At 41.5% G+C, this 17,707-nt stretch overlaps 1 protein-coding gene across 1 annotated transcript; it reads right to left on the reverse strand.

The window, feature by feature from the left end:
- Positions 1-1,380: 1,380 nt before the first annotated feature.
- On the reverse strand, positions 1,381-13,538 carry got1 (glutamic-oxaloacetic transaminase 1, soluble). Its single transcript, XM_084077081.1, has 9 exons — positions 13,292-13,538; positions 9,964-10,145; positions 8,929-9,052; positions 7,383-7,495; positions 6,650-6,754; positions 5,777-5,927; positions 4,929-5,094; positions 3,790-3,932; positions 1,381-3,208 (listed from the first exon to the last, which is right to left on the reverse strand). Exons 1-9 carry the CDS (start codon positions 13,398-13,400, stop codon positions 3,057-3,059), a joined length of 1,245 nt encoding a protein of 414 aa, XP_083933207.1. The 5' UTR covers positions 13,401-13,538; the 3' UTR covers positions 1,381-3,056.
- Positions 13,539-17,707: the final 4,169 nt, after the last annotated feature.

Below are 17,707 nucleotides of genomic sequence, written 5' to 3' on the forward strand. Positions count from 1 at the left end.
ACAAGCTCACATCGCGATGTGACGCGTTGTGAGCTTGTAGATCGTCTATTTTCAAATAGCCTATATATAAAACAGGGCTAAAGTGGTTAACGTAGTGGAGAAGTAAAATTATTACACGTTGGAAATACTCCAGTAAAGTAAAAGTATATCAAAATTGTACTTCAGTACAGTACTTGAGTAAATGTACTTAGTTACTTTACACCACTGCACGCACACGCACACTCGAACGAGGTGATTGGGGACACTCGCTACAGATACAATTCATTCAGCCTGGTGAGGCTGTGGAAGCACAAAGGATACCGCACCGCTAAGCAAACACACAATGACCTGGCCCCTCTTGTGTACACACACACACACACACACACACACACACACACACACACACACACACACACACACACACAGAAAGCGTTTGATCTGACACGCATCAAAAACAAACTCTCTGCTGATGTTTCACGTTACATTGTTTTATATTTGTATGGAGAATGGCTGGGCTTTTTTTTTGTACAGTAAAATTCTAAAAAGTTATGACCTAAAGATACTGTATCAAGGAACAGACCCAAGATAACGCTATGAAATTCTAAATAAAATGACTTAAGTACATTCCTGTCTGGTCATTCTTGACTGTGAATTTAAACTTGAACATTGAAAACTGCTACTGCATGTGAAAAGTGACATTTCAAATGGCGTGGTGCAAACGTAACAAGTCCCAAATACGTTCACATCAGGTGAAATGAATAATAAGACACAGAAACATAATTCCCGGGTTATTTATTTTCATGTTTTATTCAAAATGTCAAATCAAAGAGTTTCTTATGCATCATGTCTGGCTTCACAGACAGTGCTGTGTCTCTGAGGCCAGACGGTAAAACGCGTGGATCAATAGTGTCTTTGTGCCACTGAGGTGAGAGATGTTGTTAAGTAGTGCAATAATGCTACTCACAGACAGCTGCTCTGCAAAGTAAACATTCACTTGACGTGTGTTGCCTGCGCTGAAACGTTACGACATGGACGCCTGGGGATGTTTGGTAGGCCGTTGAGCCCAGGGAACGTTGTGTGTGCTGAGATTGCGTCAGTCCTGACTGTGACTCTTGCGGACGGCGTTTCTATCTGCCGTTTGTGCTTTACAACCTAAGTCCATTTAGACCGGGAAAGCATCTGTCATTTTAGATTTTAACCACTTTGACCATTATTTTATACTTTGGCTATTCAAAAATAGCAGCTCTACAAGCTCATAGCACGGCACTCAAGCTTGTAGATCGGCTATTTTTTTTTTATTGTGACAATTTGTGCAAATCTTTGAATATATATATACAGTATATTTTTAAAGCGATCAAGTCTTTGCTTCTGGGGATTCTACAAATGTCTTCTAAATAACAGGTTTTTTTAGAAACAAACTTAGGTTGCTATAATATCAGTGGTTCTCAAACCTTTTTCATGTCAACCCCCAGAAGCAAAGATTTGAGTAAAAAAGATCTACAAGCTTGTATATCTGCTATTTTTTAATTGCTAAATTTCTCTTTTTTAAATGACACAGATGTGTTCCCGGTCTTAATGGCTTAAGCCCACACCGTCGGACGAAGGTGTCACACGGTGAAAATAGCCGATCTACAATCTCGCGACCGCGTCACGGTTCGACGGGTTGTGAGCTCGTAGAACGGCTATTCGTTAAACATTTTAAAAACAAGAACTGATCGTTCTATCCAACCGTCACCGCCGTGCGAACAGCTTATAAATTGAGCGTCAGTCGGCACACTTGTACAGAGACACTACTCTGTGACTACAGATGAACCCTGACTTAGGCCTAAAACACATCCTTAACCCCCCCCCGGCATCACCAATAATGCATTGAAATGAATAAATTGTTAACACATTACATGGATCAGGCTCAACATTATATATTATTATTAGAACACTCACGTTTTTCACATTATAAACGACCAGCTCCACATAACACTGTTCTTTCTCATGGTATTATTTCCACCATGTGGTAGTAAACAGCCATCTGTTTCAGAACACAGCCAAATCCTCTGTTCGCTCAACTCTCAGAGTCAGATTAGCACAGGATCTGACAAATTATTTGGTCAAATGATTTAACTTCACGGCTACGTCGCAGTCATCTTGGTCATTACATCTGAATGCTGCCTGATCTTCTCAACTGCGCTTAAATCGCGTGCGAATCAAGTTCAAGTATGATAAATAAAACTGGAATTGTGCTTGAAGTGGGAATGGAACAATTTAAATTACATAGTATTACTAACAACAGAAGATCATTGAGCCAGCACTGCTGGGAATAATCTTCAACCTCACACAGTGCCTAGCGATCCTGACACATTAAATAAAAGTAGACACTACGGGGAATAAATCAGTGATGTCATTCACAATCACTTAGACTTCGGCTTTGATCTCGGCATAGTGATGTCACTCGTGGCACTCCGCTGCACAGTACCGGCTCAACTCAACTCAGATCCTTCTTGGTACCAGGTACTTTGTTTTCCACTACAGATAGGGCCTCCGTAATGTAGTGCTCCTCTGCGTAGGAGAGTGCCAAACAATTCTAAAGTTAAAGCTAATACGGTCTGGGAACTATCTCTTTCACCTGTGTATTTCCACAAAAACAGATTCTAATAACATTTTAGGTGAGAACTAGGCCATGCCAGTTGCTCAATACTGATTCATTTCACATTTACAAAGAATTGTTAACGTTATTCAGAAATCTACTCTGCAGTTATAGGGAAGTCCGTGACACGATGACGATTCTCTCTTGCAAGCTCGACGGAGGTGATATATAAAACAGTATCAGGTATTATCCACAACTTATGTCCGGTGGAAAACCAAAAAAAGTCGAGTTGAGTTGCTAACGTGCAGTTGAAATGCGGAGGGAGTTGAAGAGCAGCTTTTACATTATGTACGCTTGTGCTGGTGAGAATATACTTGGTCCACACACACACGTGCACACACACACACACACACACGCGCACACACACACACACACACACAGGCCCAGTGGGGCAGGGCAGGAAGAAGTGCCGAGGAATGCTGGGTAGTGTCGTACTCTAGACCTTGGTACTCTGAACCTTGGTGACAGCTTCATGAATGGACTGGGCCACATGGTCGATGTTCCTGGTCGTCAGGCCGCACATGTTGACGCGACCGCTGGCCATTAGGTAGACATGTTTCTCCTGAATCATGAACTCCACTTGTTTGGCTAGGGAAGCGATAGCAGAGAGTCAGAGAGAGCTATGCCCTGGTGTCAAATAAGTAGACAACGTCAGTAGAGCCTGACTGATACTGGAGTTTTGGGGCCGATAATGATATTGGTGGGTATAATATTTTTGGATATATCGATATATCAGCCAATATAAAAATACAAATACAAAGATATCCAAATAACACCACTCATCTTTTTCTGCTACATATCTCTGAGCATAGGTCTAGTTTTGTTCTTTTTTTAGATGTCTATGGTGACAAATGAAACCTACTCTGATTACAACAATTCTTTGAAACTTCCAGGAGGAAGTAGTGATATCAACAAGATGCAAGATGACAAAACTCCACAATATCCACAGATTCTATGAGATCGGTTATCAGCTGGTAATGCTTAATATACTGACACTAGGCATGACGCTTGCATGTGTGTGTAGTGTGTGTGTATGTGTGTGCCCCCGGACCCCACTTTGAGAACCAATGGTCTATGGTGTGCGTGCGCGCGTACATGTGTGCGTATGTGTGTGTGTGCGCGTGTGTGTGTGTGTGTGTGTGTGTGTGTGTGTGTGTGTGTGAACTCACGATGAAGGCCAGTGAAGCTGAACATGCCGATCTGCTGTGTGATGTGGTTCCAGGTCCCGGGGGTCCCCAGGGCTTCGAGCTTGGCCTGGAGCTGAGCCCTCATCAGCAGCACTCGATCCGCCATGGTCTTCACGTTGTCCTTCCTGTGGGGAGACAGGAAATGTGACGATGAAACTAAGAATAACGTTGCCGTCGGGCAGAAACCTCTTATTTCCAGTTTCTAACTTTTGGTGTTTTTTCGTAAATTAACGTCCTACTTGATCATACTACAGCGTCACACAAAAGCATCAAAAGTAGCAGATCTACAAGCTGGAAAGTGGCGCGAAGCGTCACGTTTCGAGCTTGTAGATCTGCTACTTTTGCTATTTTTTAATTTGAATCCGGAAAAGTAACAGTTTTGGACATATGAGGTTTCCACCCAACAGAGACGAAATGTGCCGATGAAAGAATAAGAGTAAGATGAAAGAGTTCTGATCATCTTTTCTATTTCTATGTTCTACAGATTCATTTGCCCTAAAGCACACCGGGACCCCCTCCTAACGGGTCCATTTAATTCAATGTGTATACAAGTTCAAATAACACTGAGGATTTTACAGTGTAGATGGAGGTCCCAGAGATCAAAATGATATCAAATGGGATCCGTGGCCAAATGCATATTAAACTGGAGGTCCATAAAATAAAACATTTTAAAAAAGGTAGAGAATCAATAACTCAATCATTCACGTTTTGTCCTCATCATTCTGTGTCAGCAATTTGTGTGCAGCACATGTGTGCCATCTATATGTGAAATACTGTTTTAAACACTTAAACTTAAAAAACACTTTAAAAAACGTTTTCTGAAACACTTATGTTGTAATATCAGTGGTGCTCAAACTTTTTCATGTCAACAACCCCAAAATAATACCCCCCCCCCCCCCCCTCTAAAAAGGCAAAGATTTGAGAAATGTTCGCTTAAAAATATATATATATATATTCAAAGATTTGCAAAAGAAATCATTATTTTTCAAAAATAGCAGATCTACAAGCTCATAGCGCGGAGTGCCGCGCTATGAGCTTGTATATCTGCTATTTCTTAACAGTACAAAATAATGGTTAAAGTGGTTAAAATCTAAAATGAAATGCTTTAATGGGTTACGTACCATTCAGCAAAGAGCTCAGGTGTGTTGAGAGTGATAGCCACCACGCGGGCTCCCTGAGATGGCGGGTTGGACCAGGTGGTCCTGACGATCTTCTCCATTTGGGACAATACCCTCTTCAGGTTGTCTGCGTCCTTGGCGACAATGGTCAGGTTGCCAACACGCTCATCTGACAGAGAGACGGGGGACACGTCAAGCTGTATCAGTTGAGGTTTCAAATCAATCTGCGCTTCGTAACTGACAAAAACTACTGGGCGATGACGTTTAGCGTGACGGATTAGCTCTGTCAATCAAGTTCCATGTCTCTGCAAGTTGGTTTTCATACTGTACAAATGAACAGACTGCAATTGCTTCCTCGAAAATCAAACAAACCAAGCTATGTGAAATGGTGTTCATTTAAGTATAGCCTGAGGTGTAGTCAGTGGGCTAATGCCAGACTAACGCTATGGTCAATGCTTCTCAACAAGGGGTCCTTGAGGGGGTTCCAGGTAGTCCCCAGCAAAATGATTGACATTTAATCACCACTATTATTACGTGTATAAGTAGATAAAATTACAATAATGTCTATTTTGATCAGAAATTCACTCTTATCTCAATATCTACAGTACATAGACAGGAAATGAATTCTAGACCAAATGACATACCAAGCCAGACCAAAGCATGTGTAACAATTAAAATGCTCTTATAGTGGTTTCCCAGAGATACAAAATTAAATAGGTTTCCGTGACCAAATGCATATGAAATTGGGGGTAATTGAAATGAAAAAGGTTGAGAATCAGTGCCGTAAGTTACACGATGCACAAAATTCAGCCTCCTCGTCAACGTTAGCAATGCCCCTGTGTGTCACTTACTGTAGAGGCCAAAGTTCTTAGAGAAGGACTGGGCACAGAACATCTCGAAGCCCATGCGGATAAAGTAACGCACAGCCCATGCATCCTTATCCAGGCAGCCTGAGGCAAAGCCCTGGTAGGCAGAGTCGAAGAACACAAACAGCTTCCTCCGCTAGAAAAAACAAGAATATAATAAAAGAGAATAAAATTCAGTTATTTTTTTACATTATTTACATGAGAAAAATAATATTTAAAGGTTTCATGACATGCTGGTTTACAAAACATTACAAGTCTTTATCATGGTCCTTCAGACATGTATTAAAAGGTTTTAACTGAAAAATCCACTCCAGTTGAGCCATGGCAGTTTTTTCTCTCTCTGTGTTTTGAGGCCTTTTCAGCTGCAATGAAAAGAAAAACTATTTGCCTGCAGGTGTTGCTGTTGAGGGATTTTGCCTGTCAATCATCGCCTCTGCTCCGCCCCCCCCAAAGGTGAAGGATAGGGGAGGGGCGGGGGTGGGATTAATGGACTGTGACGCCAAAGTCCACGGGCCAATCACAGCACTTTTCTGAGCCTAATTATTCAGAAAACCCCAGACCACAGTAAATCTACTGAATGTTCAAAGTTCTGTTTTTTTTGGGGTGTAATTGAGGTCTGAAAGCCTAAACAATGTCATGAAAACTTTAATAATTTATACTCCATCCCACGACAATAATTGTTTTGAGCTTGTAGAAGGGCTATTTTCGGCACGCAACAAAGTATAAATCAGGCGTAATTATCTCTGCGGCGTCTTTTGCATTGGTGATGGTAACCGAGACAAAAGTGCGTGCGTGCGTGCGTGCGTGCGTGCGTGCGTGCGTGCGTGCGTGCGTGCGTGAGTGAGAGAGGACCCTTACCATCATAACCTCAGCGATCTGCATCCACTGCTCTGGAGTAGGGTCTGTGCCGGTTGGGTTGTGGGCACAGGCGTGCAGGACAAAGATGGACTGCTCCGGGCAGCTCTGACAGGAAAGAGAAACCCAAGGTCAGAACGTCACTCGTTTCATGATGTGACGTAATGTACAGTATTGTTAGCCAGGATTGGTTGCAGTGCCACGCTCATTATCAGGAGTTCAAGACGACGTGGAATGGTATTTTGAGAGTATTTCATTGTGATGCATGTCCTAGTGCAGTGGTTCTCAACCTGTGGGCCGGGGCCCCCTCGTAGGCCGTGAGGATATTGCAAGTGGGCCAAATAATTGGCAAAATACTAAGATTTGATTGATAATTTTACATTAATATAAAATAATTTATGTGAAACAGAAATCATTGTATTTTTCTTTAAAGCATTGAACAAATGTGTTTTCATTGTCATACTGATAAACATAAAGTATACTATGTTGGTTACGACAACTTAAGTTAAGTGGTCTCAAAGTGTGGTCCAGGGACCCTCATGGTTCCTTGAGGGGGTTCCAAATGGCCCCTTACGGGTGTGTAACTCTGAGAGTGTACAAATGGAACCAAATGGACCCATTTGGTTCCATTTGTACACTCTCAGAGTTATGGGGTCCTTAAAATTAAAGAGTTTGAGAACCACTGTGCTACACGAAATTATGATGGCGGATGATGCTGGACTTTAACACTGCTTACCTCTAGGTCACCCAGGAACCCAGCCAGATCCAGACCTCTCTTCTCAGCGTCCCAGTACTTGTACGGACGGACATCCTCAAAGCCCGCGTTGGCAAACACAGAATTGTGGTTTTCTATGAACGGCAAACACAACAGTCATGTAAATAAATGTGGGAAATGTTTAGGATTTTAACGATTCCGGTACCTTAACGGTTAACTTTAACGATTCCTAGGGGGCTCCAAATGGACAGTTACAGGTCTGTAACTCTGAGAGTGTACAAATGGACCCATTTGTGCACTCTCAGAGTTATGATGGTCTTTGAAATCAAATGTTTGAGAACCACTAGTATTGTAATTGTATAGCAGACGTGAAGTCCACATAACCAGCTCTGACAGTGTGATAAACCGGTTCCGGAAACGGTTCCAAATGTGATGGAACCGATTCCCGGTTCCTCAATGTTGGATCCAGTTCCTCCGATTCCGGATCTCAACCCTAATGGGGACTGATGGATTTAACTGTAAACAGTTCAATACTCAATATTAAAGGGGGCTAAAGGATTGCTTGCCACATCTTGTCTGATGATGGCCTGTGTCTTCTGAGCCATTAGTTAAAGGTTGCTGATCAAACATGACAACAAACAATGTGAGCATTAATTGAATACTTAGCCCCCCAAGACAAAGAACTGACAGTGCAAAGTCTACAGTTGTCTATAGTGTACGGCAGGGGTCTTCCACGTTTTTCAGGCCAAGGACCCCTTAGCTGAGAGAAAGAGATGTGGCAGGGAGCCCCCCTAACTATTTGGATTAATGTTAAAAGTGTTTTCAGACATTTAACCACTTAGACCCTCAATACTTTATAAACTTGACCTTTGGCTTTGTACTTGGTCTGCTCTTTTTTTCCCTGTACACCAAACCCCTTTGGCGAAAATAGCCGATCTACAAGCTCAGCTTGTAGATCTGCTATTTTCATGTTTCCCCCCAGAATAGGGATGCGAGGGTTCAAGTGGTGTATGTAAAAAATAAAATAATACATTTCCTATCACACAAGGATTTGGCAGCCCCCCTGCAGTATCTGTGAGGGCCCCCTAGGGGTCCCGGACCCCCTGTTGAAGACCCCTGGTGTAAGGGGAAGCTTACAGAAAATGCATCTAGTTTATGACTTTAGTTTAAAACTGCATTTCGTAAGAGTCACGTCCCATCTGGGATTGAACCCAGGTCACCTGCGTCGTGGGCATGGACATTTCTACTGCCGAGCTGTGCCGGATATCCTGTTTGGGCACGGGAGATATTATGCATTGAGCTTCATGCTCAATTATATAGCTCTTTTCAACCAGTAGGTGTCTTATTTGACCACAGGATCTACATTTTTAATTAGAAGAGTAGGGAGACCACCTCCAACCACTGTAGTTGTGTTAGTTACACTGTACTTACTCTAACATACAGTTTGGTTAAAATAACGTTTTATTCCCGAAAATGTTATGGACTGCAGCTTTAACTCTGTGTAGCTTGTGTATTCCGTTGTTTATGAGTGGAGTGTATATACAGTGTATTATATATTTATGTGTACCCCAGGTGGGCGCGGAAACATAGACAGGTGTCTTGGTGTTGTTGTTTCCATTGTGGAAACGCCTCAGAAACTCCGCCCCCATTTTCAAAGCACCCGTGCCACCCAAACACTGGACAGCTCCCACCTGTGAGTGACAATGACAGAGAAAGATACAAACACACGATGACAAACCAAAGACAAAAGAGAAATTGTAGAAAAGGGATCCTAATTGGGTCCCGCAGCAAAATGAGGAACAGTAAAATTTCACTGTTATTTCACCAGCTAGAAGTTATAGCCCAATGAGAGAATGTATAAGAATGATTATTCAGTTCATAGGTTTCACTCACTCCACCTAGAGAGCAGTGGTTCTCAAACTTTTTGGCCTCAGGGCCCCCCTATACAGAATTTTGTCATCCACGGCACCCTTAAATAGCATTTTTACTTTTCAATCTAGCACCTTATATTCATGGCATATTTGACTACTTTGACATTTTACACAGTGTGCTGCTAAAACTATTTGTATCATTATAATGATTATTACCATTCTTATTTTAAGATGATGACGGTAACTACAACATTCAAATGAAAGCACACAGTTGAAAGGAGACTTTCACTCTCTTTCATTTTGTGAGTTCAATCTCTGAATATTTGTTGTAACCTGGACGGCTAAGAGACTTGACTTGTGTGTTTTAGAACTTTTTGAAAATGACTTGTACTTGATGTTGAAACTCATATTAAATAATTTCATAAGTGATGTTGGTAAATTCCAAATATTATCATAAGTATTCCACGGCACCCCTGGACTAGCATCACGGCACCCACATTGAGAAACCTTGGTATAGAGAATTCTGCACTAATCTAAACAACACAAATCTTCTCTCATGGGGGTCCCTGCACTCAATATTTTGACGGCAATACGTATCAATTTGGGGATACTTGATAAAAAAATAGTTTGAGAAGCACTGTTGTTGAGATTTTGGAGCGTCCGAAGAACACACCACGTTTCAGGCTACTTTTGCACCAACCCAAAGTGCGTGCTCCACGCCCAGCACCTACCCTGTTCTCCAGGATGGCGGGGCTGTCCTCGCCCAGCGCGATCTTGGAGGCGGAGGACCTGAACTCGGGCAGGCCCAGGATGGGCAAGTACTCATGGTTCAGTGAGCCGTCGCTCACGATGATCTGTTCGACTTTCTTCACCACGGGCAGAACCCACGGCTTGCCCTCGTCCGTCCTGTAGGCTGCCAGACACAAAACAAACACAGTTAAGAACAGCAACAAAATATCTAATCAAGATTTGTTTTTAATTGTTCACTGTAGGGAGGAAATCACTGAGTGGAAACAGAGCTAGACTTTTGTCCATGCACATCTCTTGTAAACGCTTTCAATCGCCAGTAGTTATTGTGAAACATTAGAATGTTCAGTTCTCAACCTCACCAACCTGAAATGGATGGTCTCTGCGTGATTGTGTGCAACAAACTGAATTTTACATAGTTGTTGATTTAAATCAACTAATCAATTAGTCAACAAATTCCTATGACTATTAGTCGACTAAGAATTTATTTTGTCAAGGACAGTCCTAGTAATTATCAGTATTTTCTCATTGTTTTTTATGAATAAATAAGGCTATGGGTACTTGGGTAGGCCTACTGTATGTGATAAACACAAGTCGCTGATACTGGCCAACGGTTGGATAACCTCGGACGACATATGCCTATGACGACCATGTTTATTTGGTGAGCCAACAGTGGCACGACCAACAGCAACGCTAAATCAATATTTCCAGTCTTACAACTATGGCAAGAGATATGCACTTTAAACTGTCCTATGCCCTGCTTTCTGATAAGGCTGAGCCACTTACTACAGAAAACTTTACTCAGCAGGATAGTTATAGTGGTAACCGGAACACTCTTGCACCAATTCTCTTGCAATTCTTGTATTTGTTTTACTGAGGATAAGGTTAGGAATATGTTTTGGCTTAGGCATAGTTTCACTGAGGTTAAGTTTAGGAATAAGGTTAGGTTTTGGCATAGTTTTACAGAAGTTACGTTTAGGAATAAGGTTAGGTTTAGGCATAGTTTTACTGAGGTTACGTTTAGGAATACCTGGTGGCGACCGTTCCGAAGTCGCCGGATTTGACCCGGGGCGAGCGTTCTTGTATTCGTTATAGTCAGTATAATCCACAGAAAATTCTCTCATTCTCTTGCAATATGTATTGCAATATGAGAAAAACATGCAAAATAGCTCAATTTGGAAATAGTGTTTCACTCTAGCAATGATTAGGGTGATTTTGGAGGTTAGAGAGAGTGTAAAGGGGCAGTTGTTCAAAACTCTGGTTGACTCAACATTTCTGTGGATACAAGAATGTGCACGCAAGACCAGTTATTTATCAGATGGACTGTACTGATTTTCTTCCAGATTAGTAATGAAAAATGTGAACCTTGCCAGTTTTTGTTTTCTATCAAGACGTAAAAGTGATCTAGTACAATAAGACTGACCGGGTTCATTTGCCTCAGCCACATTGCATCCTTTGCAATGTCACTATTGCACAATTGCGTATATTGTGACGACAATGTTGAAACTATACGTTGTCCAGCCCTATTAAGTAGAAGAGAGTTTGTGAGATGTAGCACTGCGTGCTGTGTGGCCTATTTTAGCCAGCTGCACGAGGACCAATGCCATCTGTGATGATGTGTGTCTCTTGGCAAAGGAAAGGGGATTATGAAGCCTCAGCTTGCTGTGCTAATCGTGGACTCCAGCTGACGCCGAGTTCTGCATTAGCCGAGCTCCACACACACGTACGTATAACAATAGAGTAAATAACGTCCTTACCCTGTGGATTTAGATTTGTTCCATTGCGATATGAAATGAGTGGCGAGAGACCCTCACCTTCTTTTAAATGCATAGTAACCAGTGGCATAGTGACTGAGGTGGGTTATTTGCTTGTTTCAGAGAAAACTAGGCCAAAGCCATTCAAACTCCTGGGAGTACCTTGTTCTTATAGCCTAGAGAACCCTACATGAATGCTAATCCAAAATACTCGGTTCATAGAGCAAAGACATGGAAGGGACAGGAGCTATGAGACTGAGATATGAAATCGAATAACGTTGGTCAAATTCAAAGTATTGTGACATTTGCCAGGCCACATGGTAATCCATTATGGTAAAAGCACTAAGCAGACTGTTTCACTCACTATTAGCCTATATCAAAGCTTTCCAGGGTCAGGTGCAGTGGTGTAAGTAACTGAGTACATTACTGTACTTAAGTACAATTTTGAGGTACTTCTACTCCACTACATCCCAGAGACAAATTTTGTACTTTTACTCCACTGCATTTATTTGAAAACTTCAGTTACTAATTACTTTGTAGATTTTGATTATTATTATAAAACATACATTAACCACTTCAGCCCTATATACATTTCGGCCATTTGAAAATTGTCGATCTACAAGCTCACAATGTGTCGCAATGAAACGCATTGTGAGCTTGTAGATCTGTTATTTTCAAAAGATTTCTATACATTTTTATAAATTAGAAAACTTGTGAAACATTCTGCATAATGAGTACTTTCTACTTTTGGTACTTTAAGTACATTTTGATACCACCAGTACTTTTGTCTAAAAAAATGTGTCTAAATTTTGAATTCCGGACTTTCACTTGTAACAGGGTGTTTCTACATTGCAGTATGGATACTTTTACTTAAGTAAAAGATTTGAGTACTTGTTCCACCACTGTAAGCACCACTGATCTGTCTATGAGGAGGAGGAGGGTTATCTGATCGTTAGCAGATTATAGCTGACAGTAGTCCTGAAACATGACTGTCATACCATGACAGTCATGGCGCTACTTGTTCCTGTTTTTTGAAATGTTTACATTTACAACCAGAACATCTACATAAACGTTCAAATTTTAAATGTAAAATGCTGACCCCCGGCGACGGATGTTACAAGTGAAAGCGCTCGTGTCTAAGTACCCGTATCTTCCGTATTGTTCAATAAAAAGCTTTTTAATCTGATCACCAGCCATTTTCTCCGATTTTTGTCCATATACTTTCAACTACACGCCCCTATCGGTTGGAAGGTATATTGCACCCTGACACATTATTAAAAAAAAATAACAAATGGGCGGCAATCAGATTAAAACGTTTTTGTTTCAAACAATACGGAAGATACGGGTACTTGTACCCAGGCGCTTTAACTTGTAACATCCGTGGCCGGGGGGGTCAGCACTTTATATTTGAAATCTGAACGTTTATGTAGATGTGCTGGTTGTAAATGTAACATTTTCAAAAAACAGGAACAAGTAGCGCCATGACGCTTGTGACGGACGAGCGTCATGTGAACCATGGCTAAACGGACAGGTGACAGTGACAGCAGGTGAGACATACCTCCTACGCCCAGGTTCACCTTGTCGGGGTGCTGGTCATTGGCGAAGTCCTGCGACAGCTTGAAGACAGCCACAGGCACAGCCTGAGGAACCTCAAAGAACAACGACATGGTGTCTCCTGAAGACAGAGAGGGAGGTGATGAAGAAGGAGGAGGTGATCTGTAAGGACTGGAGGTGAGGAGGAGCACCGGGCTATGTGGAGGAGGAGATCAGAGAGAGCCTTTCACCTTCAACGTGGATTAGAGAGAGCCATGGGATAACGGGCGTGAGTGGATCCACCAATGGCAGCGCGAGAGAGATGTCACTTTGGTCCAATGAGATTGGCTGATGCCCAGCAGTGACCCTGCTCCCCGGGGAGGTTCAGGGTTGCCAGATTCCGTGAGAGACATAAGCAACCATGTCTATGAAAACTTTACACGCCCAAAAGAGGCGACTGGGTCACACTTTTGATTGATTGATTGATTGAATACTTTATTTAGAAGTTTGCAGAGTAGAGTACATGAAAGCACAGTTCAAATACAAAGTCAACTAAATAAATTAAACCTATTATACATTGGATTTTAAAAAACAGCCCATCTACAAGCTCACAACGCGTCGCATCGCATAGATCTGCTATTTTCAAATAAAATTACAAAAAAAGGGCGGAATATTTATGAAACATTTTAACAACACAAATCTTCTATGGGGGTCCCCCGGCATAACATCTTTTCAGATGGGGGTCTGCAGACAAATACTTATTAAAATGGGGTTGTCCTTTGCATGAAAATGTTTCAGAACCACTGGTTTAAACAGCATTTAGGAAACAAGCCCAAATAAGCAACTGCACTTTAGAAACGAGCCCCCCAAAAAAATGCAACCCGCAAACTACCAATATTTACAAGCAACTTCACAGAAAAACCCACGCCCAAAGTCGCTTATAATAAGCGGACATGGCAACACTGCCAGTGAGGTTGTGACAGGGTTAAAGTGCAAAGACGGACCAAAACAACAGGCATCGTTGACCAATGACAGGCTGCCCCTGGTCGAAAGGGGTGGGCTCATTGAGGGTGGCGTACCATGTACGGCCACAAGATGGCATTAGTAACCTGTTAAAAGTGTAAACTTCTTCTGCTGCCACCAGCATCAGCATGTTAAATGAAATGTAAAATATTACTCCATTACTCAGTGGTGGAAAAAGTACTCACATTTTGTACTTCTGTCTGGTATTCAAAATGTACTTGAGTAAAAGTAAAGTATTGGTATCTACAGTAAATGCACTTAAAGTATCAAAAGTAGAAAGTACTCATTATGCAGAATGTCCCATTTCACAAGTTTTCAAATGTATAAAATGTATCAAATTCTTTTGAAAATAGCAGATCTACAAGCTCACAATGCGTTGCGATGCCACGCATTGTGAGCTTGTAGATCGGCTATTTTCAAATGGCCAAAATGTATAGGGCTGAAGTGGTTAATGCATGTTTTGTAATAATAATCAAAATCTACAAAGTAACTAGTAACTATTAAGTGTTCAAATAATTGTAGTGGAGTAAAAGTATAATATTAGCCTTTGAGATGTAGTGGAGTAGAAGTAAAAGTACTGAAAATTGAAAATACTCCAGTGACGTAAAGATACCTCAAAAGGAGGAGACCAAGTTGGTCTCCTCCTTTTTTCACTCTACACCAAATCTCTTTACCAAAAACCCAATTTACAAGCTCACAGACATGTTGTGTCAGCTGATAGGCATAGGTTATTTTCCCTATGTTTTAAATAAATATAAATGTTTCGCCTACAATGGTCCAAAAAAAGAGAGACATCAGTTTGTAAGTGTTCAGTGGTGTAAAGTAAGTATGTCTTGTAGGCTACTCAAGTAGGCTACTGTACTTAAATACAATTTTGAGGCATTTTTTACTTTACTGGAGTACATATTATAATATTATACTTCTTCTCCACTACAATTATTTGACAACTTGAGTTACTAGTTAGGCCTATTTTGTAGATTTTGATTATTATTACAAACATACATTAACCACTACAGCTCTATATACATTTGGGCCATTTGAAAATAGCAGATCTACAATGCGTGGTGATGCAACGCATTGTGATCTACTATTTTCAAAAGATTTGTATACATTTTACCCATATGAAAACTTGGGTAATGGGACATTCTGCATAATCGAGTGCTTTTACTTTTGTACTTTAATTATATTTTGATACCAATACGTTTGAACGTTTACTCAAGTCAATTTTGAATTCCGGACTTTTACTTGTAACAGAGTACTTCTACATTGCAGTATATTGATACTTTTACTTAAGTAAAAAATGTGAATACTTTTTCCACCACTGACTGACCTACACCATACATCATCACATCATTAATGTCAACTCTGAGCAGACAGCTACAGTGATGATGCTCGACACTGTTTGAGTGAGTGTGAGTAAAAATGTGTAAATGAGTGTCTGACTGCAGGGAGGATGTTCATCTGTATCCCTGTCCTCCTCAGGGGCTGATGCAGCGTTGCCAGATTTGGTGAGAGAAATAAGCAACCAGGTCGAGGAGAACAAGCCCAAAAGAAGCGACACAATGTGCACTTTAAACCTACATACCGTATATATCAGCTGTTTGAATACAACACAACGCGTCGCATGTGTAAATCTGCTATTTTCAAAAACAATCTTGAAATAAAAGGTGAAATATTTGTCAAACATTCTAACACCACAAATCTGGTACACAAACCATTTTCAGATGGGGGGTTAGGGACATACACATATTAATTTGAGGGGGGGGGGGTCCATGACAAGAAAATATTATAATATTATAACCACTGGTTTAAATGATAGCCTTTTTTTTTAATGGAAGCAATCTCAAATAAGCAACTTTCAAATATTTACAAGCAACTTTACAGAAAAACAAGCCCAAAGTCGCTTATAATAAGCAGACATGGCAACACTGGTCTGATGGGGGGGTGGGGGTGGGGGTGGTGGGGAGGGGGGGTGAGCTCTGGTGTGTGTGTAAACACACTGGCTCCTGGGCAAGCTTTCCCCCACAGCTGTCTGCAGGAGCTGAAGTGGTTGATAAATGAAGGCCACTCCAGTCTTGCTCTCTCTCTCCCCCTCCCAGGGCCCTGGATTTCTTTGGAAAGTTTTTTTCCCCTGGAGATAAGAGAGACTATGTTTTAATGTTCCTTGGTGCTTTCTCTTATTAATGTCTGTGTCTGGTAACGAGAGGCTTTTTGCACAGCAGCCCTTACTTGGCTAAATCTTTTTCTTCTTTTTTTTTGTCCCGACTTGATGGTGGGCCATATTAACCACTTGAACCCCAGCATCCATTTTCTGGGGGCAACATTAGCCAAAAAGAATGATAGTTAGGAACCAAATAGGCTTGTATGGCTCTGTAACGCCGAGAGTGTACAAATGGAACCAAATGGACCTGTAAGGGTCCATTAGAATAACACTAAGGATTTTATAGTCTGCACTGGGGTCCCAGAGATAAAACAAATTGTATCAATCAGTGCAGACTCGGGTCTCAGAGCTAAAATATCTTTCAAATGGAGTCTCATACGGGTCTGTAACTTTGAGAGGGTCTGTAACTCTGAGAGAGTCTGAGAGGGTCTGTAACTCTGAGAGGGTCTGAGAGGGTCTGTAACTCTGAGAGGGTCTGTACCCCTGAGAGGGTCTGTAGCTCTGAGAGGGTCTGAGAGGGTCTGTAACTCTGAGAGGGTCTGTAACTCTGAGAGGGTCTGTACCCCTGAGAGGGTCTGTAGCTCTGAGAGGGTTTGTAGCTCTGAGAGGGTATGTTGCTGTGAGAGGGTCTGTGACTCTCATAGGGTCTGTGACTCTGATAGGCAGGGTCTGTGACTCTGATAGGGTCTGTGCCTCTGGGTCCGTAACACCCAGAGTGAAATGAACCCTGAGGGGTTTACAGTGCAGACTGGGGTCTCAGAGATTTAAAACCAAAAATGGGAGTCCGTGGCCTAAAGCAAGGGGGTCATTGAAAATCAAAAGGTTTGAGAAGAATCACTGAAACCCTTGCGGGTCTGTATTGATTGATTGATTTGAACGTTAAAAAACAATATATGCATTCACTGAAATAACACGTCACGGATAAAAACACAATAAAGTCAAAGACGTATTTCCATTGTGGTCCTTGGTCTCGTTTGTTGTAACTGACATAACAACAAAGTACAGACATTGATCCCTAAGCCTACTCTAATAAATATGCAACTCTGTACCCTATAAAACTAAGATGTTATTAACAGCATAAATACATAAATTAAACAGACAACCGCGCTAATCTGCAACACAATCTAGAAGCCATGATTTGACCTTTTTCCTAAACAAGTTATGACTATACTGACATTCTTTATGGGCAGTGGGAGCATGTTCCATGAATGTAGGCCTACAAATGGATCCAAATGGACGCTCTCAGAGTTAAAATAA

The sequence above is a fragment of the Gymnoscopelus microlampas genome, assembly GCF_963454915.1.
Source record: "Gymnoscopelus microlampas genome assembly, chromosome: 13".
Lineage (NCBI taxonomy): Eukaryota > Metazoa > Chordata > Actinopteri > Myctophiformes > Myctophidae > Gymnoscopelus > Gymnoscopelus microlampas.